The sequence below is a fragment of the Vulpes lagopus genome, chromosome 1 (genome assembly GCF_018345385.1).
Source record: "Vulpes lagopus strain Blue_001 chromosome 1, ASM1834538v1, whole genome shotgun sequence".
Classification (NCBI taxonomy): Eukaryota; Metazoa; Chordata; class Mammalia; order Carnivora; family Canidae; genus Vulpes; species Vulpes lagopus.
In genome coordinates this window covers 156,536,951-156,561,315 of record NC_054824.1, presented here as the reverse complement: position 1 = coordinate 156,561,315, position 24,365 = coordinate 156,536,951, and the positions used below count along the sequence as shown (strand labels likewise).

Here is a 24,365-nt window from a genome sequence, read left to right as displayed (position 1 = left end):
TGAATAAGCACTGGCCAGATTGTGGGCCATTTGACAGTGGTGAGGGAGCTTTCTTTTCCTGTAATCAGGCAAAGCCCTACATCTTCTGCATCTCTTGGCTCCATGATCTCCTATCCATGGCCTCTGCAGTGTGTTTGCTCAGCCCAGGCCATCCATTCCTGCCTCATACTTCACTGGTACCAAAGAAGAAGGCTGAAATTTCCTCTTTGTCTTCCCACTCTCCCCAGTCCCCGTAAATGGAAGGGACACTATAAGGATTCACTGATATTGAATTATGTCACTTTCTTTAGAAAACAATCATAGGTATTTTAAATGTTATAATTTCCCCTCTATAATTGCAACACAGTCCAATCTAGTACCACCCTACATCCAAGTGTTGGTATACTCTCCTAAAATAAAAAATGGATTCTTTATTTCCCACCTGAAGCCATGACTTTAGAGTAAATAATAGCCATGCTCCACACCAGGGTCAGTCTCAACAGCTACTAGAAAATTCACTCCTAAATAACAACAAAAAGTATTGAATACTTAAGTCTATCACTTTTGAAATGCTTTAATTTTGATGAGATATAGTCTATACTCATTTACCTCTTAACCATATTGAAAGTAACTTTAAGTTTAGAAAAAAGAGTTTTGTTCTATAGAAATCAACATGCCAAAAGAAACTCCTTTTCTTTTTTTTCAAGCTTTTATTTAAATTCCGGTTATTAGCACACAGTATTAGTCTCATGAGTAGAATTTAGTGATTCATCACTTACGTACACTTACTTACATACATCATCCAGTGCTCATTACAAGTGCACTCCTTAATCCCCACCTCCCTCCAGCAACCCTCAATCTGTTCTCTATGGTTTAATCTATTTCCTGGTTTACCTCTCTGTTTACTTTTCCCCCTCTAAATTCATTTGTTTTGAGAAACTTGTTTTCTGAAGTTAATCTTCTTATCCATCAAAATGACAGAATTGCAAAGTCAAAAGAATTAAACAGAAAAATTGAGACTTGAGTAGCTTGCATTTTCATTCTCAAATGGTCATATTGTAAAAGCCATTTAAGAATGAAATGACAATGGAGACATACAAATTATTTCCTAATCTTATTTTAGCCTTCAGGTTTAAGCTTTTCATAGAATTGGTGGAGTGCTAGGTACTTCATTGAAAGTTGTTTTTCAGATAATCCTAATTACTCCCTAAGTGGAAATGCTTCTCAAGAGTAAAGTGGCCAAATTGGAGAAAACTAGAAGTCTTAGGAACACTTTGGTTCATTATTTATAGTTGTTTATAATTCTAGTTATGGAAGGTGGTTCCTAAAGATGACCTTCATCAGTCCCTTCCTCCTCTGCACCTATGTGCCATTTCTACATCAAGAGATGAAGTCAAATTTCCCTCTCCTTGAATTAGGGCTGGCCATAAGTTCTTGCTTGACAATAGAATGAGGTAGAAATGAAAATATAGCACCACTAAGGTAATAAAAAGTCTTGCAGCTTGCATTGTAAGAAATCTACACTACCCTGAAAGACCACATACACAGCTCCAAGAGGCAATCTCAGCTAAATTTCCAACTAAAAGTTGGCCATATGATTCAACTCTCTTGGCTGTTGAGCCCATTTTAGCCTCCAGATGACTCCAGCCTCATTTACCATCTGATAGAACCTATGAGGGAGACTTTGAGCAAGAACCATCCAGTTAGCTTAGTCAACTTACAGAACCATGAGAGATAATAGTAAATCATTGCTTTAGGCATAAAATTTTAGGATGGTATGTAATAGAGCAATAAATAACAGAAACAAAATAAAACTCTTTTTGAATGATTACTTTATTCTTTCTTTTTCAACATTTTGCATAGTCTTTTTGAACTAGGTCTTATGCTTGGCACTGGAGATTCAAAGATGAATGACATATAAGATATAAAACCTAACATGTTTGATTAAGAAACACCTAGTTGGTTAGACAGACAAATGAATATTATACAGAATGATGGATACTATTATAAAAATGTGTGTAGATCCTGTAGAATTACATAGCCTTGGGAAAATGAATCCAATTTTTGGAAGGTGATCAACAGGGTGAGACTAGAAGACTGAAGAAGAGGTCACTAGGCATTCAGGTAGGGGGACTCACCTGAGTGCTAGCACAGAGAGAAGATGGCATGTAGAATTCTCCTGGAATTGCAAGTATTTAAGTAAGCCTGGGACGTAGATGTGAGGGCTAAGTGGCTAAAGATGTGGTTGAAAATGTTTGCAGAAGTCTCAAAAAAGGTCCTTGTGTACTTGTTGAAGGGCTTTGGATTTTATTCTTTTTTTTAAAAAAAATTATTCCTCAGTGTTAAACTCTGACCATGCCAACCCATTTATTTTTTATTTTATGTTATTATCCTTCAATAAATAAATGATAATCAATCTGTTTTAGTGTCTATATTGAGGGATTCTGAGAAAAGACAGAAAGTCATATTATCCAATTTATAATTCAGAATGATGGTATCAGAAATAGATTGGGGGTATAGTAAGGGAAGCAAGATTATATGCAGAGAGACTATTTAGGAGTCTATGCCAGTAATTTAGGCATGGTAGTGGGAGTGAGATTGGAAAGAAGTAGATGGATTTGGGATATGTTAAGCAGGTGGAACTTGAGTGCTGAATTTGTAAGACAAGGGAGAGGGAGGAATCCAAAATGAGTTCCAGATTTCTAACTTGAGCAAATGAATAGATGGTGATGTCATTCACTGAGCTGTGGTGAAGGGATAATGACAAACACTTTGAATGTGTTGGACTGAAAGCATATGGGAAGCATTGATATGGAGATGTACAGTAAAAAGATAGATGGGGAGCTCTAGAGGTTAAGAGAGGAATGTGAGCTGAAGGTCTCGGTTCGGAGGTCATGAGTATGTTGAAAGGGCCTGAAACCATAGGTATGAATGAGCACAGAAGGGAAATGGGCAATATATTAATAGATATTCTGCATAGAACTTCCAGGGAATTGCCATATCCAAGGGAAAGTCAGGAGAAGCCTGTAATGGGATTGAGGAACAATCAGACAGGTATGAGGAAATGAGGTAAGAAGCCAAAGATAAGAGAGGCATGAGAAAGAAAGAAGGAATGATGGCATAAAATGCAACAAAGAGGAAACATTTGATGAGGAAGACATTGATGATCTTGGATAGATCAGCTTCAGTAGATTTATGAGGGCAAAGGAGAAGATTTGGGGGATTCACAACAGAATGAAAGGTGAGGAAGTAGAATTAATGAAGGTAGACTGATCTAAGAAAGTGGAAGAAGGAAGTTGTTTGTTTATATATATATTTTTTTACTGAGATATAATTGACATAATGTCATATTAGTTCCTGGCCCATACCATAATGATTCAATATTTGTATATATGGTCATACCTTTTTATTTTTACTTTTAAAGATTTTTATTTATTTATTCATGAGAGACACACAGAGAGAGATAGAGACATGGGCAGAAGGAGAAGCAGGTTCCATGCAGGGACCCCAATGTGGGTCTCAATCCCAGGACCCTGGGATTATGACTTGAGCCAAACAAAGACAGACACTCAACCACTGAGCCACCCAGATGTCCCTGGTCATATCTTTTTAAAGATAGTAGTGATGTAAGTGTGTTTATAAATAGAAAAAAAAAAACAAAAAACAAACTAGAGCTGAAGAAACTGAATATGTAGATAAAAAGAGGGACGGAGGGGCACTCAGTGCATGGGTGAATAAACAGGCATTGGATGGGAGGGAGCTTTTCCCCACTTATACAGGTGGTCACAAATTTGCAGTGGCATGAGGGGAGAGACTGCGGGCAGGCAGGAGTCCTATCTGAAGTACAGGGCAGAATGACCATCCAAGAAGGATGGAGAAGGTGGTGGACAGATGGCTTCTAAAAGAATGAAGAAGATCTGAAAAACCTATTGTAGGGTAATAGGCTAAGGCTGACTCAGGGCACAGAGAAGGACTGCCTTATGGCTCTCAGAACTGAGCTAAGATGTGAAAAAATGAATTTTTATTGCCATTAATATGCATAGGCGTGTGACCTTTTTCTCCCTAGTACTTGGCAACTCAGGGGTGGTAGTGAGAAAATGAGTGATTGGGCTGATCCAGGGTTATGATTTTTCTGGGCAGATAGAATGGGTTCTCAAATTGGCATGGCATAAAAGTTGAGACTATTGACCAAAGAGTGGTGGGGCTTTTAGGCCAGGGTATAAGAAAGGACTGGAGGGTTCATTGAGGTGGCAAAATGGGTGTTAAAATAAGAGAGCAAAAAGGATCAGAGGTTGGGCTTGCAAAGAGGGGCTGTATAGATTATATGGGCTTTCCTTATGGGGATGAAAGATACACAGGTGATGCAGGACTACTGAGAAAGAAGTTGTAAGCTATCAGTGACGTGAGGACATTCTCATACCAGGAAATCAAGAGACTACAGATGACAAGGAAAATGACCAGAGCTTCAGTGTATGAGCCTCAAAGTAAGGAAAAGATACAGAAATGATACAAACAGGAACCAAAAGAACAGATGATAATCTGAGCTGGGCTTCTGTGAATCAATAGGAGTTCTCCAGGCAGATGAGAGAAGTGAGGGAGAGCCTTTCAGACAAAATCAGTAACACCTGACCAGCCTTAAGTTCTTTTCCAGCACCATATCTCCCAGGGGATATAGCTTATAAATATATACTCTACTTTCCATTTTTCCTTTTTTTCCCCCAGATGATGACCATTGTAGAAATAAAATCTTCTTATGAAATTAAAATGACCTTATCTCTAGGATATGTAAGCAAATTTGATTTAAATCTTGCCTGTGGGATGTCTGGGTGGCTCAGTGGTTAAGCACCTGCCTTCGGCCCAGGGCGTGATCCTGGAGTCCTGGGATCAAGTCCCACATCAGGCTCCCTGCATGGAGCCTGCTTCTCTCTCTGCTGTGTCTCTGTCTGTCTCTTTCTCTCTCTGTGTCTCTCATGAATAAACAAATAAAACCTTTAAAATAAAATCTTGCCTGAGTTTGCCAGTTGTGCAGTCTGGATTGCCTACCATTATTTTCCAGAGAAAATGGTAGGAATTAGAGATTTGATTCTAGAGACTTCTTATATCTTTGAAGAGTGCCACTTTTATGACTTAACAGATATCAATATTCTAGAATCCATTATTTGTCCATGACCCGTATTCCTCTTCTGTCCTTCTTTGGAAGCTAGTGTGATTTGAGAAATATCATGGGCTTAAAGGGCAGCCAGAGCTGATATTGAATCTTGTTAACAACATATACGAGCTGTGTGATATTTAACAGCCTACATAACCTTTCCTGGTTGCCATTTCCTCCTCTATGAAATATGGATAACATGCCTATCTCCAGTGTGATGAGGATGAAATAAAATCATGTCAATAAGGAATATGACACAGAATAGACACTCAATAAGTATCCTCTGGCTCTCTCTGGGTTGTCCTTGCTTCTCCCAGCTCTGTTTATCTGTGCCAATGCCTTCCAAGCATTTGGCCGCTGACCTTTATTATGTCTTTCTTTTTGTCCATTGACTTCTCTATACTTGTCTATTCTCTAGCTGCCGCAATTCACACAAATACATCACAGTTGCCCGAAAGCATTTTCTTTCCTAGAATTTTGACTTCTAGCTCAGAAAAATCCAAGAGAAAAAAGAAAAGAGAGAGATGTAAGGGGGCAACCCTTTTATACTAGCTGGTTTTAAGAATGGAATCCTGGAGACAGGGGCAAAAATGGATCATGGAACAGAAAATAGAGAATACCAGAACACAGAGGAGACACCTTAACAATAAAATTTCCAGCAATAAAGCCTGCTGCCTTGCTTTGCTGAAGTTGAGTGATATCTTGATTTTTTTTTGTTTTGTTTTATGATTTGATTTATTTATTCATGAGAGACACACAGAGACAGAGAGGCAGAGACACAGGCAGAGGGAGAAGCAGGCTCCATGCAGGGAGCCCGATGTGGGACTCGGTTCCCGGGCTCTGGGATCATGCCCTGCGTCAAAGGCAGATGCTCAACCACTGAGCCACCCAGACATCCCAAGTGATATCTTGTTATAATTTCTTTGTGTTCTTATTACCTTTCTGAAACTAAATGTCCTTTTGATAGGAAGAGGAAAATCATTTAAAAACTAAATCTCTCAGATGGTTTGTCACATGTTTTTTTTTTAAATATTTTTTACCAAAATGTAATCCATATTTTAAATTTCTCCTACTTGCCAGACTTGTTTTATATTTTGTCTCTTATAGAGGTCTGTAGCCAAGAAAAACTGTGACTCTCCAACCGATTCTCTGTTCATACTTTCAGAACAGAGTAGCACATTGTCTTTAGGTGAGTGATGCTCTCTGGAGTTGTGCAACATGGTAGGTTGCCCTGAAAATCAGGGAGGCTTGGCTGGGTCCTCAGAGATTAGGACACTGAGATCCTTTTCAAAGCTGACGATGCCCCCCCTTCTGCCCCCACCATGGTGCCTTCCACTTCTTCTGTTAATGGTTATGCTACATGGTCTGTACAAATTTCTTTGCAACCTTGCAGCAACTACAGAAAAATAAGTCTGTAATGTATATGAGAAGACTCTTAAATAATTCAGAAAAGAAATATAAATGGCTAATGAATCTATGAGAGAATGTTCTGCCTCTCTGGTAATGAAAGTATTGCCACTTGCAACAACAAGACAAGCTATTTGGACAGGTTTGACACCGATAGCATAAAACAATTACCATTGTCAATATGAAGGTGAGGGAAGCCTACAAGATAATTGTCCTAAATGGAAATACTGGTTATTACTGGGAAATGTGACCATAGATGATTTCCTTTTAATTATTTGTAGATGTCTGCACGTGGTCCTATCCTGGTCCCACTTCAATAGACACATTCACGTAATTGTCGCATGTCAATTTGGAAAAATAGGGGCGTCTGGGTGGCTGAGTAATGCCTCTGACTCTTGATTTTGGTTTAGATAATGATCTCAGGGTTGTGGGACTGAGCTCCCTTCCTTGGGCTCTGTGCTCAGCAGGGAGTCTGCTTAAGATTCTTTCCCTCTCCCTCCACTCTGACCCTCCCCACCCTGCGTGCACAACTCTCTCTAAAAAAAAAAAAAAAAAAAAAAAAAAAAAGGAAAATAAAAGGGGAATGATCTAATATAATTGTGTTTAAGATTTTTAAATGAAAAATGTTAAATGTACACAAATATACAATAGTAGAGAGAACAGTATGATTATCCCTTCTGAGAACCCATCTCTAGATTCAACACTTAATATTTTTTCCTGCCTCTCTCCATTCTTCCTTTTCTTTCCTTATTTTCTCTGCCCTCTTTTCTTTCCCTTTTTTTCTTTCTTTCTTTCTTTCTTTCTTTCTTTCTTTCTTTCTTTCTTTCTTTCTTCTCTGCATTATTTTAAAGCAAATTCCTATCACATCTCATCATAACCCTAAATATTTCCATATATATTTCTTTTAAAAGGGACATTTTCTCACACAACCACAATCCTATTTTCATGTCTAACAAAATTAACAAAAATTCATTAATAACATCTGAGTCCAAATATACCTTCACATTTTCTCAGTTATCTCAAAGAAGACTTTTAGAGTCAATTTATTTGAATTAGGAACCAAATGAGGTCCAGTCATGGCACTTGATTGTAATGACTTTAAGTCTCCGTAAATTTGCAACCGATCTGTCACTTCCCTCCCCCTTTCTTGTTGACTTGACTTGTTGAGTAAACTGTCTTAGTTGTCCTACAAATTGTATCAAATTCTGTATTTGTCTATTTGTTCTCTCCTTACCCTGCAAACTAAAGGTTAAATCTAAATCTTGATTAAATTCAGGTTTAACACTTTTTGGCAAGAATATTTCATAAGTGGTTATTTTTTTTTTAATTTTATTTATTTATGATAGTCATACAGAGAGAAAGAGAGAGAGGCAGAGACACAGGCAGAGGGAGAAGCAGGGTCCATGCACCGGGAGCCTGATGTGGGACTCGATCCCGGGTCTCCAGGATCGCGCCCTGGGCCAAAGGCAGGCGCCAAACCGCTGCGCCACCCAGGGATCCCCTTCATAAGTGGTTATTGTGTATTTCTTATTGCATTACATCATGCAATACATAGTGTCTGGTCGTCTCATTTTGAGACATGCTAAAATTGATCAGTGGTTCTCATAGGGTAGCTTGATCCTTCCATTGCGAAGGTCCTATGATCTTTTCTCCTAATGGTTTGAGTATCTCTTGATGTGTTTTGCCTGAATCATTATTTCATTAGTGGTTGTAAATGGTGATGTTCCAATTGTATTAATCCTTTTACATTTAATAATTATAATATTTCTCTAACAAAAAAACAATCCTCATTGGGGCGTCTGGGTGGCTCAGTCAGTTAAGTGTCTGCCTTCAGCTCAGGTCATAATCCCAAGGCCCTGGAATCAACACCCACATCAGGCTCCCTGCTTAATGGAGAGTCTGCTTCTGCCTCTGCCCCTCTCTACTGCTCTCTCTCTCTCTCTCTCTCAAGTAATAAATAAAATCTACTGCTGTCTCTCTCAATAAATAAAATCTTAAAAAAAATCCTCATCAAGTAGGGCTTTTTTGATTATTCTGAAACGTAGCCATACAGGACAGGTCAGATAAATGCATATTTCCTAATATTGTCCACACTGTAGTCCTAGAAGCAATGACAAACCAGTGACAAGGAATATCCATAATGCCCAGATTGTGGTCTGTAAGTAACATTATACACCATTTAAGCCCTTAAATTTAAGCCTTAACATTTAAGCCCTGAAAAGAACCAGGGCTTTGTGGAGAAAGGGCTGATTCCAAGTCAGAGGCTGGAAATAAGATAATAAACCTGTGGTGCCAATAGGCAGATTCTATCAAAAGCAAACAAACAAACAAACAAAAAACAAAAACAGGAGTTCATCATAAAGATCTCCTAGGAGGTGATTTGAGGGAGTTCTTTTGGTACAAGATAGGGTAATTTGAGAATAAAAAAAAATAGCAACTGCAATTGATTAGCTCATATCGAATATGTTGTATAAATCTGTGAGTTCATAATGATACAAACAAAAAATAAGAACAGGTTGAGAACCACAAAACCACCAGCCAAAGAAAAACAAATCCACTGGTAGCCACTGCAGGAAAGTAGGACACCAACTCTTTCCTCTGGAAATTAGTGAAAGAGTGATTATGTGTTTGAAAGATCACCATGGCTGCTGTGCAAAGAGAAAGTTGTAGGAAGACAAGAGTGGAAATAGATAGACTTGTACTACAATCCAGAGACTGTGCAAATGCCAGAGGTAAATGGATGAAAGAGATGGTTCCCGATCTCCTGGAGCTCACATCTCCAATGGGATAACTGCTGTGTGACAGGGCCACTGCAATCAGGTGGGATACATACAGTGAGAGGGACAAGAAGAGGGAGGACGGCTATCAGCTGCCCTGGGAGTGCTCATCCAGAGATGATGCCCAAGCTAGGTCTCATAGGTTGAGTCAGAATTAAAACCTTGTCCTACCTCAAACCAACTCCAGAGCCAGTTGGAGCCTGGCAGTGCTGGTCAGTACTGACTCAGGATCCAGGCAGCATTAGTGTGGGAAGAGTTCTTGGAGGTAAGGGACTTAGGAAGCGGGGCTAAAGTTTGACTTAGGCTCTCCACAGAAAAGAGAGGGCTCAGATCACTCTTTTTTTTTTTTTTTAAGTTTTAAGTTTTTATTTTAATTCCAGTTAACATCCAGTGTTATATTAGTTTCAGGTGTATGATATAGTGATTCCACACTTCCATACATCACCCAGTGCTTATCACAAGTGCCCTCCTGAATCCGCAGCACCCATTTCACCCATCACTCTACCACCTCCCCTCTCAGATCTCTTTTGTATAATCTCCATATCTCTGTTTATATGATCATTGCTTGTAACTGGGAAGGAGGTGCTAGCTGGGCAGAATGAGAGGAAAGATAGGGATAGGGAGGCCCACAGAAATGAAGGACAGATCTCATCTGTGCCATATGGAAGATGCATTTTGCTATGTTGCTGAGCTGCATCATAGGGAAAGGTGTGCTGTGTGGAATAGCTTAGATATACTATGCTGTGCTATGTTAAAGACTTAAGCACTAGAGGTGATGTGAATACTGAAGATTCAAGAAACATCAAGACATAACTAGACACATAGAAGTAAAAAATGGAGAGACTCAGGCTGAGAAATATGGGGAGGGTGATGCCAGAAGAGACCCTCACACACCCCAGAAGGTCTGCAGATGCCTCCAGTCCTCAGGAATGGATGGAATGGACTCTACCCACAAGAAGGTGAATAATATGGACTGGCTGTTTATGCACAGATGTATAGAGAAGAGTTGCAGTCCAGTACTAAGCTGAAGTGGAGGGTTTAAGTAACTATTTCAAATAATAATTAATGATAACATTCAGTTCTGGCAGGAATGCAGTAAAACTGGTCTTTTTGTATACTATTAGTGAGAGTTAAATCAGTCTCACCTTCCTGGAAAATAATTTAATAGCACGTTTAAGATTTTTTAAAAGTTCTTAAACTGATTTAAAAATTATATCTTTTAAAAATGTACTTTAACAAGAAATGTTTCTAAACCCTATGAAAATATTACACAAAGTATTATCAGAATATTATCAGAGAAAAACTGATAACAGTCTAAAATCCCACCAATAAGGGAATTCTTAATTAATGTTGGCATGTTTATGAATGGAATATCATGCAGGAATTTAAGGTTTGCAGTTTTCAGGAACATAGGACATGTTTGTAATCTAATTTTAGGTTAGAAAGTAGAAAATAAAGTACATGAACTTCTTAGTTGTTAAAGTCATATAGGAAGTATATCTACAGGAAGGAAATATAGCAAAATTATCTATAATCAGTAGGTATTACTTTTAAAACCTTTCTCTTGGTATAATTTGTATACAATAAAACTCATCAATGAAAGTGTACAAATCAGTGTTTTTTTTTAATTTTTTTAAAATTTATTTATGATAGTCATACAGAGAGAGAGAGAGAGAGGCAGAGACACAGGCAGAGGGAGAAGCAGGCTCCATGCACCGGGAGCCTGACGTGGGATTCGATCCCTGGTCTCCAGGATCGCGCCCTGGGCCAAAGGCAGGCACCAAACCGCTGCGCCACCCAGGGATCCCCCAAATCACTGTTTTGACAAATGTTTATACTTATAACTATTACCGCAGCAAAGACCCAGAATATTTCAATGGCCCTAGAATGTTTTCTTCTGCCCCTTTGATTCTCTCCTCTAGCTCCATGACCTTTGACAATGAATAATATGCAGACCTATGATCTGCATATATAAGCAGATCTGCATATATTGCAGACCTATGATCTGCTTTCTATCACTATGGTTATGCCTTTTCTAGCATTTCACATAAATAGAATCTTATGTTATATAGGTCTCTGCATGTAACATAACGCTTTTATGATTTTCCTATGTTGTTGAATGTCAGTACTTCATTCCTTTGTATTGTTGGGTAGTATTCCATTGTACAGTCATACTACAATTTGGATTTCTAGTCACCACTTGTTAGACATTTGGGTTGTTTCACGTTTCTTACTATCATGAGTAAAGCTGCTATGCACATTTGCATAGAGGATATGGTTTTTATTTCTCTGAGGTAAATACATAGGAATGGAATGAGTAGATTATTTGGTATTAACTTTATAAGGAAATGTGAAGATCTTTTCCAAAGTGGTTGTATCTTTTGCAATGAGAGTTCCAATTGTTCCACGTCCTTGGCGACACTTGGAATTGTTAATTGCTTTAATTTTAGCCATTCCAGTGGGTTCACAATGGCAGCCCAATGTGTTTTCACATTGAAAACAATACATGTTTTCCAAATAGCTAATGATGTTGAGCATTTTCTCATACACTTACATGCCATCTGTAGTATTTCCTGTTTGGTAAAAAGTCTATTCAAATCTTACACCATTCCGCATTTATTGCATTTTCTTATTATAGTTCTAAGTGTTAAAAATTCTGCATATGTACATTTATTTATTGAATATATGTTTAGCAAATATTTTTACCAGTCTGTGACTTTTCATTTTCTTAACAGTATCCTTTGAAGAGAAAAACTTTCAAATTTTGATAAATTCCAACTTAACATGTTTTTTCTCTTATAGTTCATGCTTTTTATGTCCTCCTCCAGAAATCTTTGCCAACTCCGGATTACCGAGATTTTCTCCTTCATCTTCTTCTAGAAATTTTCTAGTTTTAGCTTTTACATTTGTATCTATGATCCATTTCAAGTTGATTTTTGTGTAGGGCATAAGATAAAATTTTGTTCTGCCTTTATCATGTTTAAGAAATTTCCTTCTATTCTTTGTTTTCTGAGATATTCTTTTAATCATGAATGGGTGTTGAATTTTATCACATGTATTTTCTGTAGCTACTGAGATGATCATTATTTGTCTTTTTGCCTATTTATTAATACAGTAAATTATACTGATTACTTTTTAGCTATTAAACCCCTTACACTCTTGAACTAAACTCTGTTTTTCATGATGTATTACCTTTTTAAGTATGTTTTTAAATTTGAATGGCCAAAAAATTCTTAAGGACTTTTCCTTCTGTATTATGAAAGATGTTGATCTGTAGCTTTCCTTCTCAGCATATTTTTCTGGTTTTGATTTTAGGGGAATTAGGTCTCTTAAAAGAGTTGAGACGTTTTTCTCTCTTCTATTTTCTATAACAGTTTGTGTAAAATTGACATTATTTATTCAATAAATGCTTGGTAAAACTAAACCATGAAATCATTTGAGCCTGGTGTTTTCTTTTGGGGAAGATTTTTAATTATAAATTAAATTTCCTTCATAGGTAAAAACCCATTTCATGGTACCTTTTTTGTTCTTGAGTTAACTAGAGCAGTTTGATTTTTCAAGATTTTTTTTCAATTTTATCTATGTTACTGAATTTACTCCCAGAAAGCTGTTTATATGTCCTTACTTATTTAACCTCTTAATGTCTGTAGGAGCTATAGTGATGTTTCCTCTCTTATAGTTGATATTGTTAATTTGTATCTTTCTTTGTTTCCTTTGGCTAGAGGTTTATCAGTTTTATTGATTTTATTTTTAATCTATTTTTCTATTTTCCATTATTTTCTGTTATTATTTCATTCCTTCTATTTACTTTTGGTTTAATTTGCATTGTTGATCATAAAACATCAATAAGCAAAAGCCAAATATGAGTCCAAGACACGCTAAAATTCTTTCTTTTTCGGGTATCAAAATAAAAAATTTCGATTTGAATAAAGAGGAGTAGAGACTCTCCCAATCTCTAAGGACTACTAACAGCTCCATTAAATCAAATAAGCCATTATTTCCCTTCCTATAAATAAACATTGTTAGAGAAGCATTGTATTGTCATTGGGACAGAGGGGCAAGAAAAATAATTTATTTTATAACTTTCTCATATCAGTTTATATACTAAATATGACCAATATATCTCATAAAAAGTACCTTGTTTTTCTCAATTTAGAAAAAAAGAAAGTCAGGGAATGATCTTTATCACTCACCTCCTGAGACCATCTTGACAAAAACTGATGAACAATTGTGAAGTGCCCTGTGAATACAGCTGTGAAGTGCAATTGCCAATATGCTAATTAAGAATTCATCAAGAGTGTCAGCATATTGACATTGAGAGTCTCCAATTTACCCAAGAATGATTATGCCTCATAACTGAGTGATTATCATTGTCATCTAAAGCAACAAATGTTTATAGTATGTCTGCTTATGCAGGCCACTGAGCTAGCTGAGAGGTCCTTGCTCTAAGAGTATATTTTCATTAGGCATCCAAGGCATACATAAAGAAATAAGTGGTCCAGCTTGTGCACAGCTAAGTGCCAAATGAGTAGTACAGAACCTTAGAAATTCAAAGGGTCACAGAATATAAGGGCTGTGGTCTCAGATGAGGCTTTTAGGGAAGATTTCACAGCATAGGTGAAATCTATTGGGACTTTAAATGAAAAGTCCAGCTGAAACAGGAAAAAAGAAAGAAACAAAAACCCATTTAAAGGAACCAGAGTAAGCAAATATGTAGGGGAAAGAAGGCTTATAATGTACTCTTGAAATAAGCATGAAATAGAGTAGGGGAAAATAGTTGGAGAGAAATCATCAATACCCCAATGTGTGTTTTATGTGAAATGGTTTGCATGTGCTTCGCACATAATTGTTGGGCCCATGATGCTTTTACCAGAGTGCAGGGATCATTAGATTAATCTTACAGCAGAGAAAGCTGAGAGTCAGGAAGAAAAGGACTTGCCTAGATTCAGAGTCAAGACAGCAATTCTAGTCTTTCAACCTAACTCCATTCCACAGATTGTCAAGGACTTGGAAAAACAATCTAAAGGGATTTGGGCTTTATTATGTGAGCAATGCAGGTACAATGGTGGTTTGAACACAGCGGGGGATGTGTACAATGAAGAGTTACAGGAGGACAAGCCAGATAGAATTTTGTAAGATGAATTGCAGAGGGAAAACTAAGACAGGGAGGGGTATTGTGCAATAGTTTCAGTATACGGCACTTGTGTTCCAGTGGAATCTGTGGGAATGGAAAGGAAAAGGTGTAAAACACTTCTCTACATGTCTTAGTGTCAACACACTTTTGAAAAATTAAAATTTTATCAATGTTAAGTAAAAGGGGAAAAAGGGAAGATTTTGTATATGTAGATACAGAAATAGGCTGATTGGGGAAGAAAAATAATATATTTAATTTGGGGAGGACGCCTGGGTGGCTCAGTGGTTGAGCATCTGCCTTCGGCTCAGGGCGTGATCCCAGGATCCGGGATCGAGTCCCACATTGGGCTTCTTGAGAGGAGCCTACCTGCCTATGTCTCTGCCTGTCTCTGTGTGTCTCTCATGAATAAATAAATAATTCTTTAAAAAAAAAAAGCTTATAATTTGGGGCAAGTTGAATTTGAGGAGCAAGTGAAGCATCCCAGCAGAGACATGGAGCAGGGCACAGGAATCAATACTGTGCTGAAATTTACAAGTAACTCTGAATGGAGTATGTAAGTATAGGTCAAGGCCAAGTAAGACTCTTTGGGGGGAATTCTCCTATTGTACCTGATTCTTTTTTTTGGGGGGGTGATTCTTTCTAAAGAATTGATTCTACCTTTACATGCTCCATGTTATTAAAAAGAAGTCAAACATAATGCTCTGGAAAAGTGATGAAAAGTTCTGGAAAATCAGACCTATGAAGGAATATTTTATAAAAGCTGTAGCAACAGCCAACATTAATTAAATGTTTTACTATGAGGAAGTCCCATTTTTTGAGCACTTACAATGTACTGATTGCTTTTCCTATTCAGCCTCATGTAGTAACCCTGATAAATTGGGTAGAGAGCAAATGATGGAGGAATTTTGTGACCGAATCACAGAGCTGTATATGACTCAGAGACTGGGCTAAATATTCCTTTTAGAGATGAGGAAACATGGACCAGGAAGGTTAATGGACTTCCTTTCTGAAGAGTTTGCAATAGCAAGAATATATTCTAGTTATTTTGATTTAATCACACTTTTGTTTAAAGCCAGCCCCCCTGCTCATCTATGCACCAGGAGTGTGAGTATATTTTGGAATTGCATTTAGTTAGGACCAAAGGATGACCTGTCAGTTGAGGTTCAATCTTTGGCCCTACATCTACTCTTTGGAGTGACTATAGAATATCACCAAGCATGCGGCTTCTTCTGGTACCTTGCATGCAATGATAGTGGTCAAATATTTCTGCTTTTCTAAACAATGAGCAATTTTCTCCAGAGCCCCCATAAGTCAGAACCACGTAGCCTATTTTGAGCTATTTACATGACTTTGGCTTCTTTTTCCTTCCAGATTAACATTTCCCAGACTGATTTCAGCCCTGAAGAAAATCTTTATTTTTGGAAAGTTCGAAAGAATATCTGTCCAGCTGTTTTTGAATTTTCAGAGTGAGGAAAATCAACGTTTTATTACTGCTAAAATTTTTTTTTTAAAAGATCAAATACTTTGATGCTTTGGATACCCAGATAATTAAAAACTATCTTCTTATTGAAACTTCTAACAAAGCAAGGTTATAGTTCTCAGCAAAAAACAGTCCTTATGCAGAATTTGACAATATTGGTTCTGTTTTGGTTTTTCTCTTGCTATGTAACAAATTGCCACAAACTTTGCAGCTGAGGCAACAGGCTTTTACTATCTCCCAGTTTCCGTGGGTGATGAGTTTGGGCACAGCTCAGCTGGATCCTCTACTCAGGCTTCACAGACTGTTAGCAAGGTGTCAGCTTGGGCTGTGACTGTCATCTGGGAGGTCCTTTTCCACATTTTTTCAAGCTGCTGATAGAATTTACTTCCATGTGATTATATGATAAGGCCCATGTTTTCTTGCTAACTATCAGCCAGGTACTTCTCTCAGCAACTGGAAACCCCTGCCCTTCTGTGTAAGCAGCTTACAATATGGCTGTCTGCTCTCTTTCTTAAAAGCTGACCAGAGAAAACTCTGTTGCTTTAAATCTGCTTTTAAAAGTCTCACTTGATTGGATCAGCACCTCCCAGGATCTGATCAACTTATCTGCAACATTGGTAACAACTGCAAGAACCCTTTGCCATGTAATGTGACATAATCAAGAGAGCGATACCTCATAGTCACAGGTTCCTACCACACAAAAGGAGAGGGGATTATACAAGGATAAGGGACACTGGGTGCCATCTTAGAATCCTATCTACCGTGGGTTGGTTCAAATGAATAAGAACTGTCATTCCATATTAGTCTATCAAGTCCTCTATCAAAATATTAGAGTCAGATTTGATTATATTGCTGAAACAAACCACAAACATGTCAGACCTCACATCTCCCTTCTTTGTGCTGCTATAGAGAATAAGGCACCTATGGCACATTTTGAGAGCTTCTTCACCCTTTCCAGACTTGGCATCCTTCCCTCAGTTTGGGCATCATCTTAACTCCCATTGACCTAGTCTTTTCTGTAATGAGAGAAGTACCTAAGAACAGAATTTGTAAGGAGTTAAGTGACTTCCATGTTATGTTTCCATGAATATTTGCTTTTTAAAGAGGAGCACATAGCCACAGCTATATTGTACTCAAGTAATTCTCTATGATAGAATGTCACATTCACTACACCAGGAATGGAGAGGGCAAAGAGAAAGAGTCTTATAATGCTGCCAGACTCATCTCTGGGTGGGCAGAAATACTGAGCTTTGATTATTATGGGCATCCCCTCTAAACAAGAGGGAAACTCAAAGCCCATACCACCTGCACACCCACACCAAAGCCTCATACCACCTTCTGTGGAAGGTAGAGGAAAGAGTTGGTCAAGGAGACAAACTACATTCCCAGAGAGTGGAGCTTTCTTATAGTTGTACACATTGGCCTTTTCTGGGGTAAATTTGGTTTTATTCTTCTAAAAACTCATTAAAACACTTTTTCTTGGGTTCAACTCTCCATGCCTCTACTAGCATAAGTCATCATAAGATCCAGAAGGACCAGACTTGGAGTGTGGGCATGGCTTGCTCCAGTGTGTTCCTAGATTAAAGAGTTAAGGATCCCTTCAGCTCTGTATAGTCCAGTCTGGTCCATCTGGGCTCCATATAAGGGCTTTGGCACATAAATCCTTATAGAGTTAGATGGTGTTGGGATCTGTCTGGAGTGAATTTTCTGTATTGCTTCATAACAAGTGTGTATCAGAGTCATCTGATTAAGGTCTCAACATTTTAGAAAGTAGGTATTTTCTTATCTCTCATTGCACCAGGGACCTACCTAAGTCTGGCTCACTTTCTAAATCTTACTTCAGGGAATAACATTTAATGCATGTCCTGAATGGGATGCATTATTTACAACTTGACTTAATTTTGAAAAATATCAGTTTGTGTGTCTATATGACTAGCAGTTAGGCCTCTCCTAGATGGAACTGGAGTTTTATTTTCAGACACATCTCACCCAGAGGAACTTGTTTTAGAAGTCGATAGGCAAGATTCCTATTTTTGTGAGTCTGTGTACGGCAGGTTGAAATATTATTCTTCCAGAACCAACCCCCCCCAGAGGCCCTCCTTCAGGTTCCAATTTTTTTTTCTCTCTGCCCCTGGTGACAGATTTTGAGTAGAGAGTTTCTGTCTACCACTTTCTACTTTAGGTAGCTCCCTACCTTTAGGTTGGGAGTTGCATTTTTGATGGGGTACAGGTGAAAGCTTACATTCCTGCTGCCTCTGGCAGATCTGATGTTTGGAAGGAGTCTTTGAAATACAATATATTATACTTGCTTTGGTAAGACTCCGTAAACTTATATTTGAACATCCACTCTATATTAAGGTTTTTGGAGGTACAGAGATAATAAGATACACATCTCTGTCCCCAACAGAGTTTTCCTTTTAGAGCTAAGTAACTACTGTGGTTTTATGGGGAAAGAGAAGAAACTACTGCCCCCTTAGGACCCATCTCTTTTAATTCACTATTTGAATCAAGACAGCTTGGAATTCTGATTCCCGTTTTACACAGAAAACTACCTGAGGCATGAGGGTCCAGCCGCACTTTCTCATGAGTCAGCAGTGACACTTAGCACTGAGTTAAATGATTTGTCTCTCTCAGTGAGCTATGAGTTTCTGTAATTAAAATTATATTTTGATCATTTCAGCGTTCCACCTCAGCCAGAACACTAATGGTCAGGTAAAGGGGTATTTAATGTTAGCTGTTGTTGTCATTGTTGTTATTGTTGTAACAAACTCATTGTGTAAGTGACTTTCAGTGCTTCAGAGACTGGGTGGTTCGATCATAAGCACTGGATAACCTTCCAGTAACATGTTTAAATAAGAGGAGACCTCATTTATGCCAGAGAGTCTTTTCAATCTCTCACCCTAGGCTCAATGGCCATTCTCAGTTGACCCTTGAATGACACGGGTTTGAACTGTGTAGGTCCACTTACAGGAGGGTTTTTTCCAATAAACACAGCCTAGAACTATAAACATATTTTCTCTTCCTCCTTATGATTTTCTTCATAACATTTTCTTTTCTCTAGCTTAGTTTATTGTAAGCATATGGCATATAATACACATAACATGCACAAGATGTGTTAATCAACTGCCTGTGTCATCAGTAAGGTTTCTGGTTAACAATAGGCTATTAGTAATTAAGTTTTGAGGGAGTCAAAAATTAGAAGCAGATTTGCAGCTGCATGTGGTGTTGGCATACCTAACCACCATGCTGTTCAAGGGTCACCTGTACATGGCGAAGATCTTCAGCTCTGCCCTGGATAAATTCCGTACCATGGCATGGCAGGACTGAGAGAAGGTCTTCTTAAATCCATTTCCCTTTTGCCAAACATCTACTTCCCCTCACCTCCCTCTATTGAGTGGAGGTCCATGAAAACCCCTGGGGTGTTTTAGGTGTAGTCATTCCTCCAAGACCAAATTGCAAAGATTTCTGTTATGCCACCTACTTTACTCCTCTTCTTTCTTCCTGACCCCTAATTTAATATAACATAAACCTTTTTAGAGTATTTGCTGCACTTAAATATTCCTTGTTTTCTGTTTTTGTTTTTTCCCAAAGGCAAATGAAAGGGACTGTATATCCATCCTACAATCTTTTTTTAAAAAGATTGTATTCATTTATTTGAGAGAGAGAGAGCAAGAGAGAAAGCACAAGTGGGGTGAGGGGCAGAGGGAGAAGCAGACTCCCTGCTGAGCAGGGAGCCCCATGTGGAGCCCAATGTCAGAACTCCAGGATCGTGACCTGAGCTAATTGCAGATGCTTAACCAATTGAGCCACTCAGGTGCTCCATCCTAAATTTTTCTTAACAAAATAGGTTAATTTCTAATTCTAGGAATTTCTTCCTTCCACCTGTTCACTGCACATACATTCACCATTTCTGTAGGATTCTGGGAGATTTTCCCCCAGCCCATTCAATTTAATTCAGCAAATGTTCACTAAGTGCTCACTAAATACCAGACTCAGGGTTAGACTCTGGGAATGCAAAGATGAATTAGATGTTGCATCTGCCCTTGAGATGCTCATAGTCTAGCTGGGGAAGCAGAACAGGATATGCAGTCTGCTATGCAAGGACACCTCACAACAGAGTTCCTGAAGAGCTGGGTGTGTAGGTGATGTCAGACAGGAGAGTTGAGGGGAATGTGGAAACTGAGGGTGGTGGGGTGGTGGATATAAGTTTAGGGCAAATTGTAAAGGGCCTTGAATGCCAAAATAAGTAGTAGGGATTTTTTTCCTAATGTTTATGGGTAAAACTCTGAAAGAAAAAATAGGATTTGTGTTCTGGACGTGTTTTTTAAACATTGAGGTGAAATTCGCGTAACATAAAATTAACTATTTTGAAGTGAACAGAGGCATTTAGTATATTCACAATTTCTATAACTACCATTTCTGTTTAGTTTCAAAACTTTTTCATCAGTCCAAAAGAATGCCTAGTATCTGTTAAGGGATTTTTCTCTACTCCCTGTCCACTAATCTACCTTCTGTTTTAGTGGGTTTGCCTATTCTGTATATTTATTTCATTCCGCAGGAATCATACAGTTTGTGACCTTTGTATCTAAATTCTTTCACTTAGCATAATGCTTTCATTCTTGTCCTATGTATCAATACTTGGTTCTTTTTATGGATGAATAATATTCTACTGCATGTATATACCATAACTTATCCATTCACCTCTTGATGGGTATTTGTTTTTTTCCTACCTTTGACTATTATTAATAATGCTTCCATAAACATTTGTGCACAAGTTTTTGTGTGGACGTATATTTTAATTTTTCTAGAGTACATACCCAGGAATGGGATTCCTGAGTCACATGGTAATTCCACATTTAACTTTTTGAGGAACTGCCAAACCATTTTCCACCATGGTTGCACCATTTTCATTCCTAACAGCAAAGTACAAGTTTTCTTATTTCCCTAGATTATTACCAACACGTGTTATTTTCTCTTTATTATAATTGTCATAGTGTGTATGAGGTAGTATCTTATTGTAGTTTTTATTTGCATTTTCTTAATGACCAATGGTGTTAACATCTTTTCATACATTGATTGGCTCTCTATAGATCTTCTTGGGAGAAATGTCTATCCAAGCCATTTGCCCATTTTGTGTTTCTATACACACTTTTGTTGAGATGTAATTTACATATAATTCATTATTTAAATTTTATAATTCAATGGGATTAATATATTGAAAGAGCTGTGCAACCATCACCACAATCTAATTTTAGAATATTTCCATTGCCCCCCAAAACTGTGCTTTTTAATAGTCACTCCTCATTTCATCCTCTTCCCAGCCCCTGGCAACCATTAATATGCCTTTTGTGTCTATTGATTTGCTTATTGCGAACATTTCAAAAAATGGAATCATGCAATATGTGGGCTTTTGTGATTGGTTTCTTTCATTTAGCACATGTTTTCAAGGTTCATCCATGTTGAAGCATGATTGATACTCATTCCTTTTAATTGCCAAATAATAATCTATTGTCTGGATATATCACATTTTATGTATCCATTCATCATTTGATGTCCATCCAGGTTGCTTTCACCTTTTGGCTATTGGCTATGAGTGTGAGTATACATGTATTTGAGTACCTATTTTCAATTCTTTTGAGTATATGTCTATGAGTAAAATTATTGTCATGTGATAACTCTATGCTTCACTTTTTGAGAGCCATCAAACTATTTTCCACAGTGGCTGTAACACTACATTCCCACTGCCAAGGTGTGAAGGTTCCAATCTCTATATGTTTTTGCCAGTACCTGTTACTGTTTTGTCTTGATGATTCTAGACAGTGTGAAGAGATATCTTTTATGATTTGGATTAGCATTTCCTTAATGGCTAATGATGTCAAGCATCTTTTGATGAGCTTACTGGCCATAGGTGTATATTCTCTGGAGAAATGTCTATTCAGATCCATTGACTATGTTTTCTTGGGTTATTTATCTTTTATCATTGAATTATAAGAGTTCTTTTTATATTCCGAAGATAAGTCACTTATCAGATGTATAGTTTCCACATTTTTTCCCATTTTGTTGGCTGCTACTCATTTTCTTGAGGGTATCATTTGCAGTAAAATGTTCTTATTTTTTTTTTTTCACTGAAAAGTTTTTATTGGCCTTTTGGATAGAAACGGGAATTTATTTGCCAGGAAGGATGATCCCATCATACTTCTGCTGGAACCAGCACATGGCTTCCTCTTTGCTGATTCTGTGTTTGGCCCCAATGCAGCCTGCCCTGCGCTTCTTGTCTGCAATGCTGAAACCTGGCCTACCCAGCACCACATAGAAGTCCAGGCCGTAGATACCAATGCTTGGGTCATATTTGATCCCCAGATCGATGTGCTCCTGGATCCCAAAACCAAAGTTTCCAGTATCGGAGAAGTTATTTTTTCTTAACTCATACTCTCGCACCTTTAGACCTTTCTCCAGGATTTCTTCTGCTTTGGCCCCACGGACTGTGCAGTGGACAGCAATCTTTTCATTTCTCCTGATACCAAAGGATCTAACCGTGTACCTAGCTTTGGAGAACACTGGGGTCTGGCCCGTGAGCTGCTCCAGCACCTTGGCCGCGCGGGTCAGTCTGTCTCCACTCTCCCCCACACAGATGTTGAGGCAGAGTTTGCGGATGCGAAGCTCCCGCATGGGGTTCTCCTTTTCACCTTGATCCTGCGCCATGGTGGAGAACAGGAAGAGAGGGCAAAATGTTCTTATTTTTGATGAAGTCAAATTTATCTATATTTTCTTTGATCACTTTTGCTTTTGATATCATATATATATATATATACATATATATATATATATATATAATATCATATTTAAGAAGGGTTTGCCCAACCCATCCAAGGCTACAAAGATATACTGCTATGTTTCTTCTAAGAGTTTTTTTTAGTTTTAGCTCTTTTATTTAGGTCTAGCATCAGTTTGGGGATAATTTTCTGTGTATAGTGTTAGGAAGGAGTCCAATAACCCCCCTTTTTTTAATAAGTCTGATTTGTTTTGACTCTATATTCTAGAGCAAAACTAGTAATAATTTCAGTACAAGTTGTGCTGAGGTACATAGAAGAGTTTGAAGAATTGGAGGGGGCAGCTAGGGTAGTAGGATTGAGCATTGTGCTATCAGGACAATGATTCAGGAATGCACCTGTGACTCAATCCAGGCCAATGAGATGTAATTTCAAGATTTGCCAGGACTATTGAGATAAAACATTTTTCTTTTTTATTAGGATTGCAGGGTGTATGAATGACTTAAGACTAAGGCTACCATTCTCTTTAAATAGATAGCCTACTGAAAATGGGCCAATAAAATGGAACACAGAGCCAGGAGATGGGGAGAGAGACACTAGCTTAAATCTAACCATGCTTGAAAATCTACCCTTAGATTTTTCAGTTATATGAGTGAATAAAATATCATCTTTCCTTACATGGCTTTGTGTTAGATTTTTGTCACTTATAGTCAAGTAAGCGGAGAATGATGCACATCTGTACCTTTCCCCAAATGCCCACCAATAATCTACACTAGAAAAAGAATAATTTGTTATAGTTTCCTGATTATACTATGCCCTGGAGCCTTGACATGGACTATTCTTTCTACCAGAAAAGTCTTTCCCTTTCTTTACTTCATTAATATTACCTGACATTCAAAAATCAATTAAAGTCTTTTAGTGGAACCGATAAAATTCTCCTAGAATTCTTGGGTGATATGAATATGAAGGGTGTGAGCTCCTCTATGAGGTCTAGTGGTATGCATCTCATTTTATCTTCATTTTCTGGTCCCTTAACTTCTGAAAAATTAATGAGCAGTGAATACATGTTCTCATCTTTGTATTCCTAGTGTCTAGAACAGGCCCTAGTACATAATAGGCAATTTGTAATGTTTGTTAAATAAATGGATAAATGCAACAGATAAGCCACACATATTAAAATTTTAAGATCTCACAATGCCCTAAATATGTAATTGTTTTCTCAGTAGCTATCTTGTACCCACTTCCTTGTTCTAAAATATAAAATATTCTTATAAGAAGATACTGAAGGGGAAACACAAACTGATGTGATGTATTTAGCCAGTGTGGGATGCAGTTGTTTTACTGCTTTCTGAACAAAATGATGCTGGTCAAGTATAACACCTCTATATTTTCTACTTATTAGTAGGTTTTGGTATATTTCTTTTTTTTTAGGTTGGCTTTTTTGAATGAGAAGGCCAATGAAAAAAATGATCTCCTTAGTCTTATAACACATTTAGCATTCTTGAACTTACTTTCCATCAGACAACATCCCCATGTTTCTGGAATTACCCTATCATTTAATTCAGAGTATCAAGCAGCTGGTATTACTTTATTTCCTTGTGAAAGTTTCTCTTGTCCAATCAGTATTCATGTAACATCTATTACCTTAATATTTATTTTTTTTAAGATT

General features: G+C 37.7%; 1 protein-coding gene and 1 long non-coding RNA gene across 2 annotated transcripts in view; both read right to left on the bottom strand.

Annotated features, from left to right (window-relative positions):
- The window catches only part of LOC121473920, a 122,288-nt gene that overhangs the window by 3,228 nt on the left and 94,695 nt on the right, over positions 1-24,365 (bottom strand). The window lies entirely within an intron of this gene.
- On the bottom strand, positions 22,038-22,645 carry LOC121473913 (60S ribosomal protein L11-like). Its single transcript, XM_041726714.1, has one exon. It carries the CDS (start codon positions 22,626-22,628, stop codon positions 22,092-22,094), a length of 537 nt encoding a protein of 178 aa, XP_041582648.1. The 5' UTR covers positions 22,629-22,645; the 3' UTR covers positions 22,038-22,091.

Excerpts from the sequence above, each read along its gene's own strand:
- LOC121473913 (XM_041726714.1), bottom strand. The coding sequence starts at position 22,628 with ATGGCGCAGGATCAAGGTGAAAAGGAGAACCCCATGCGGGAGCTTCGC.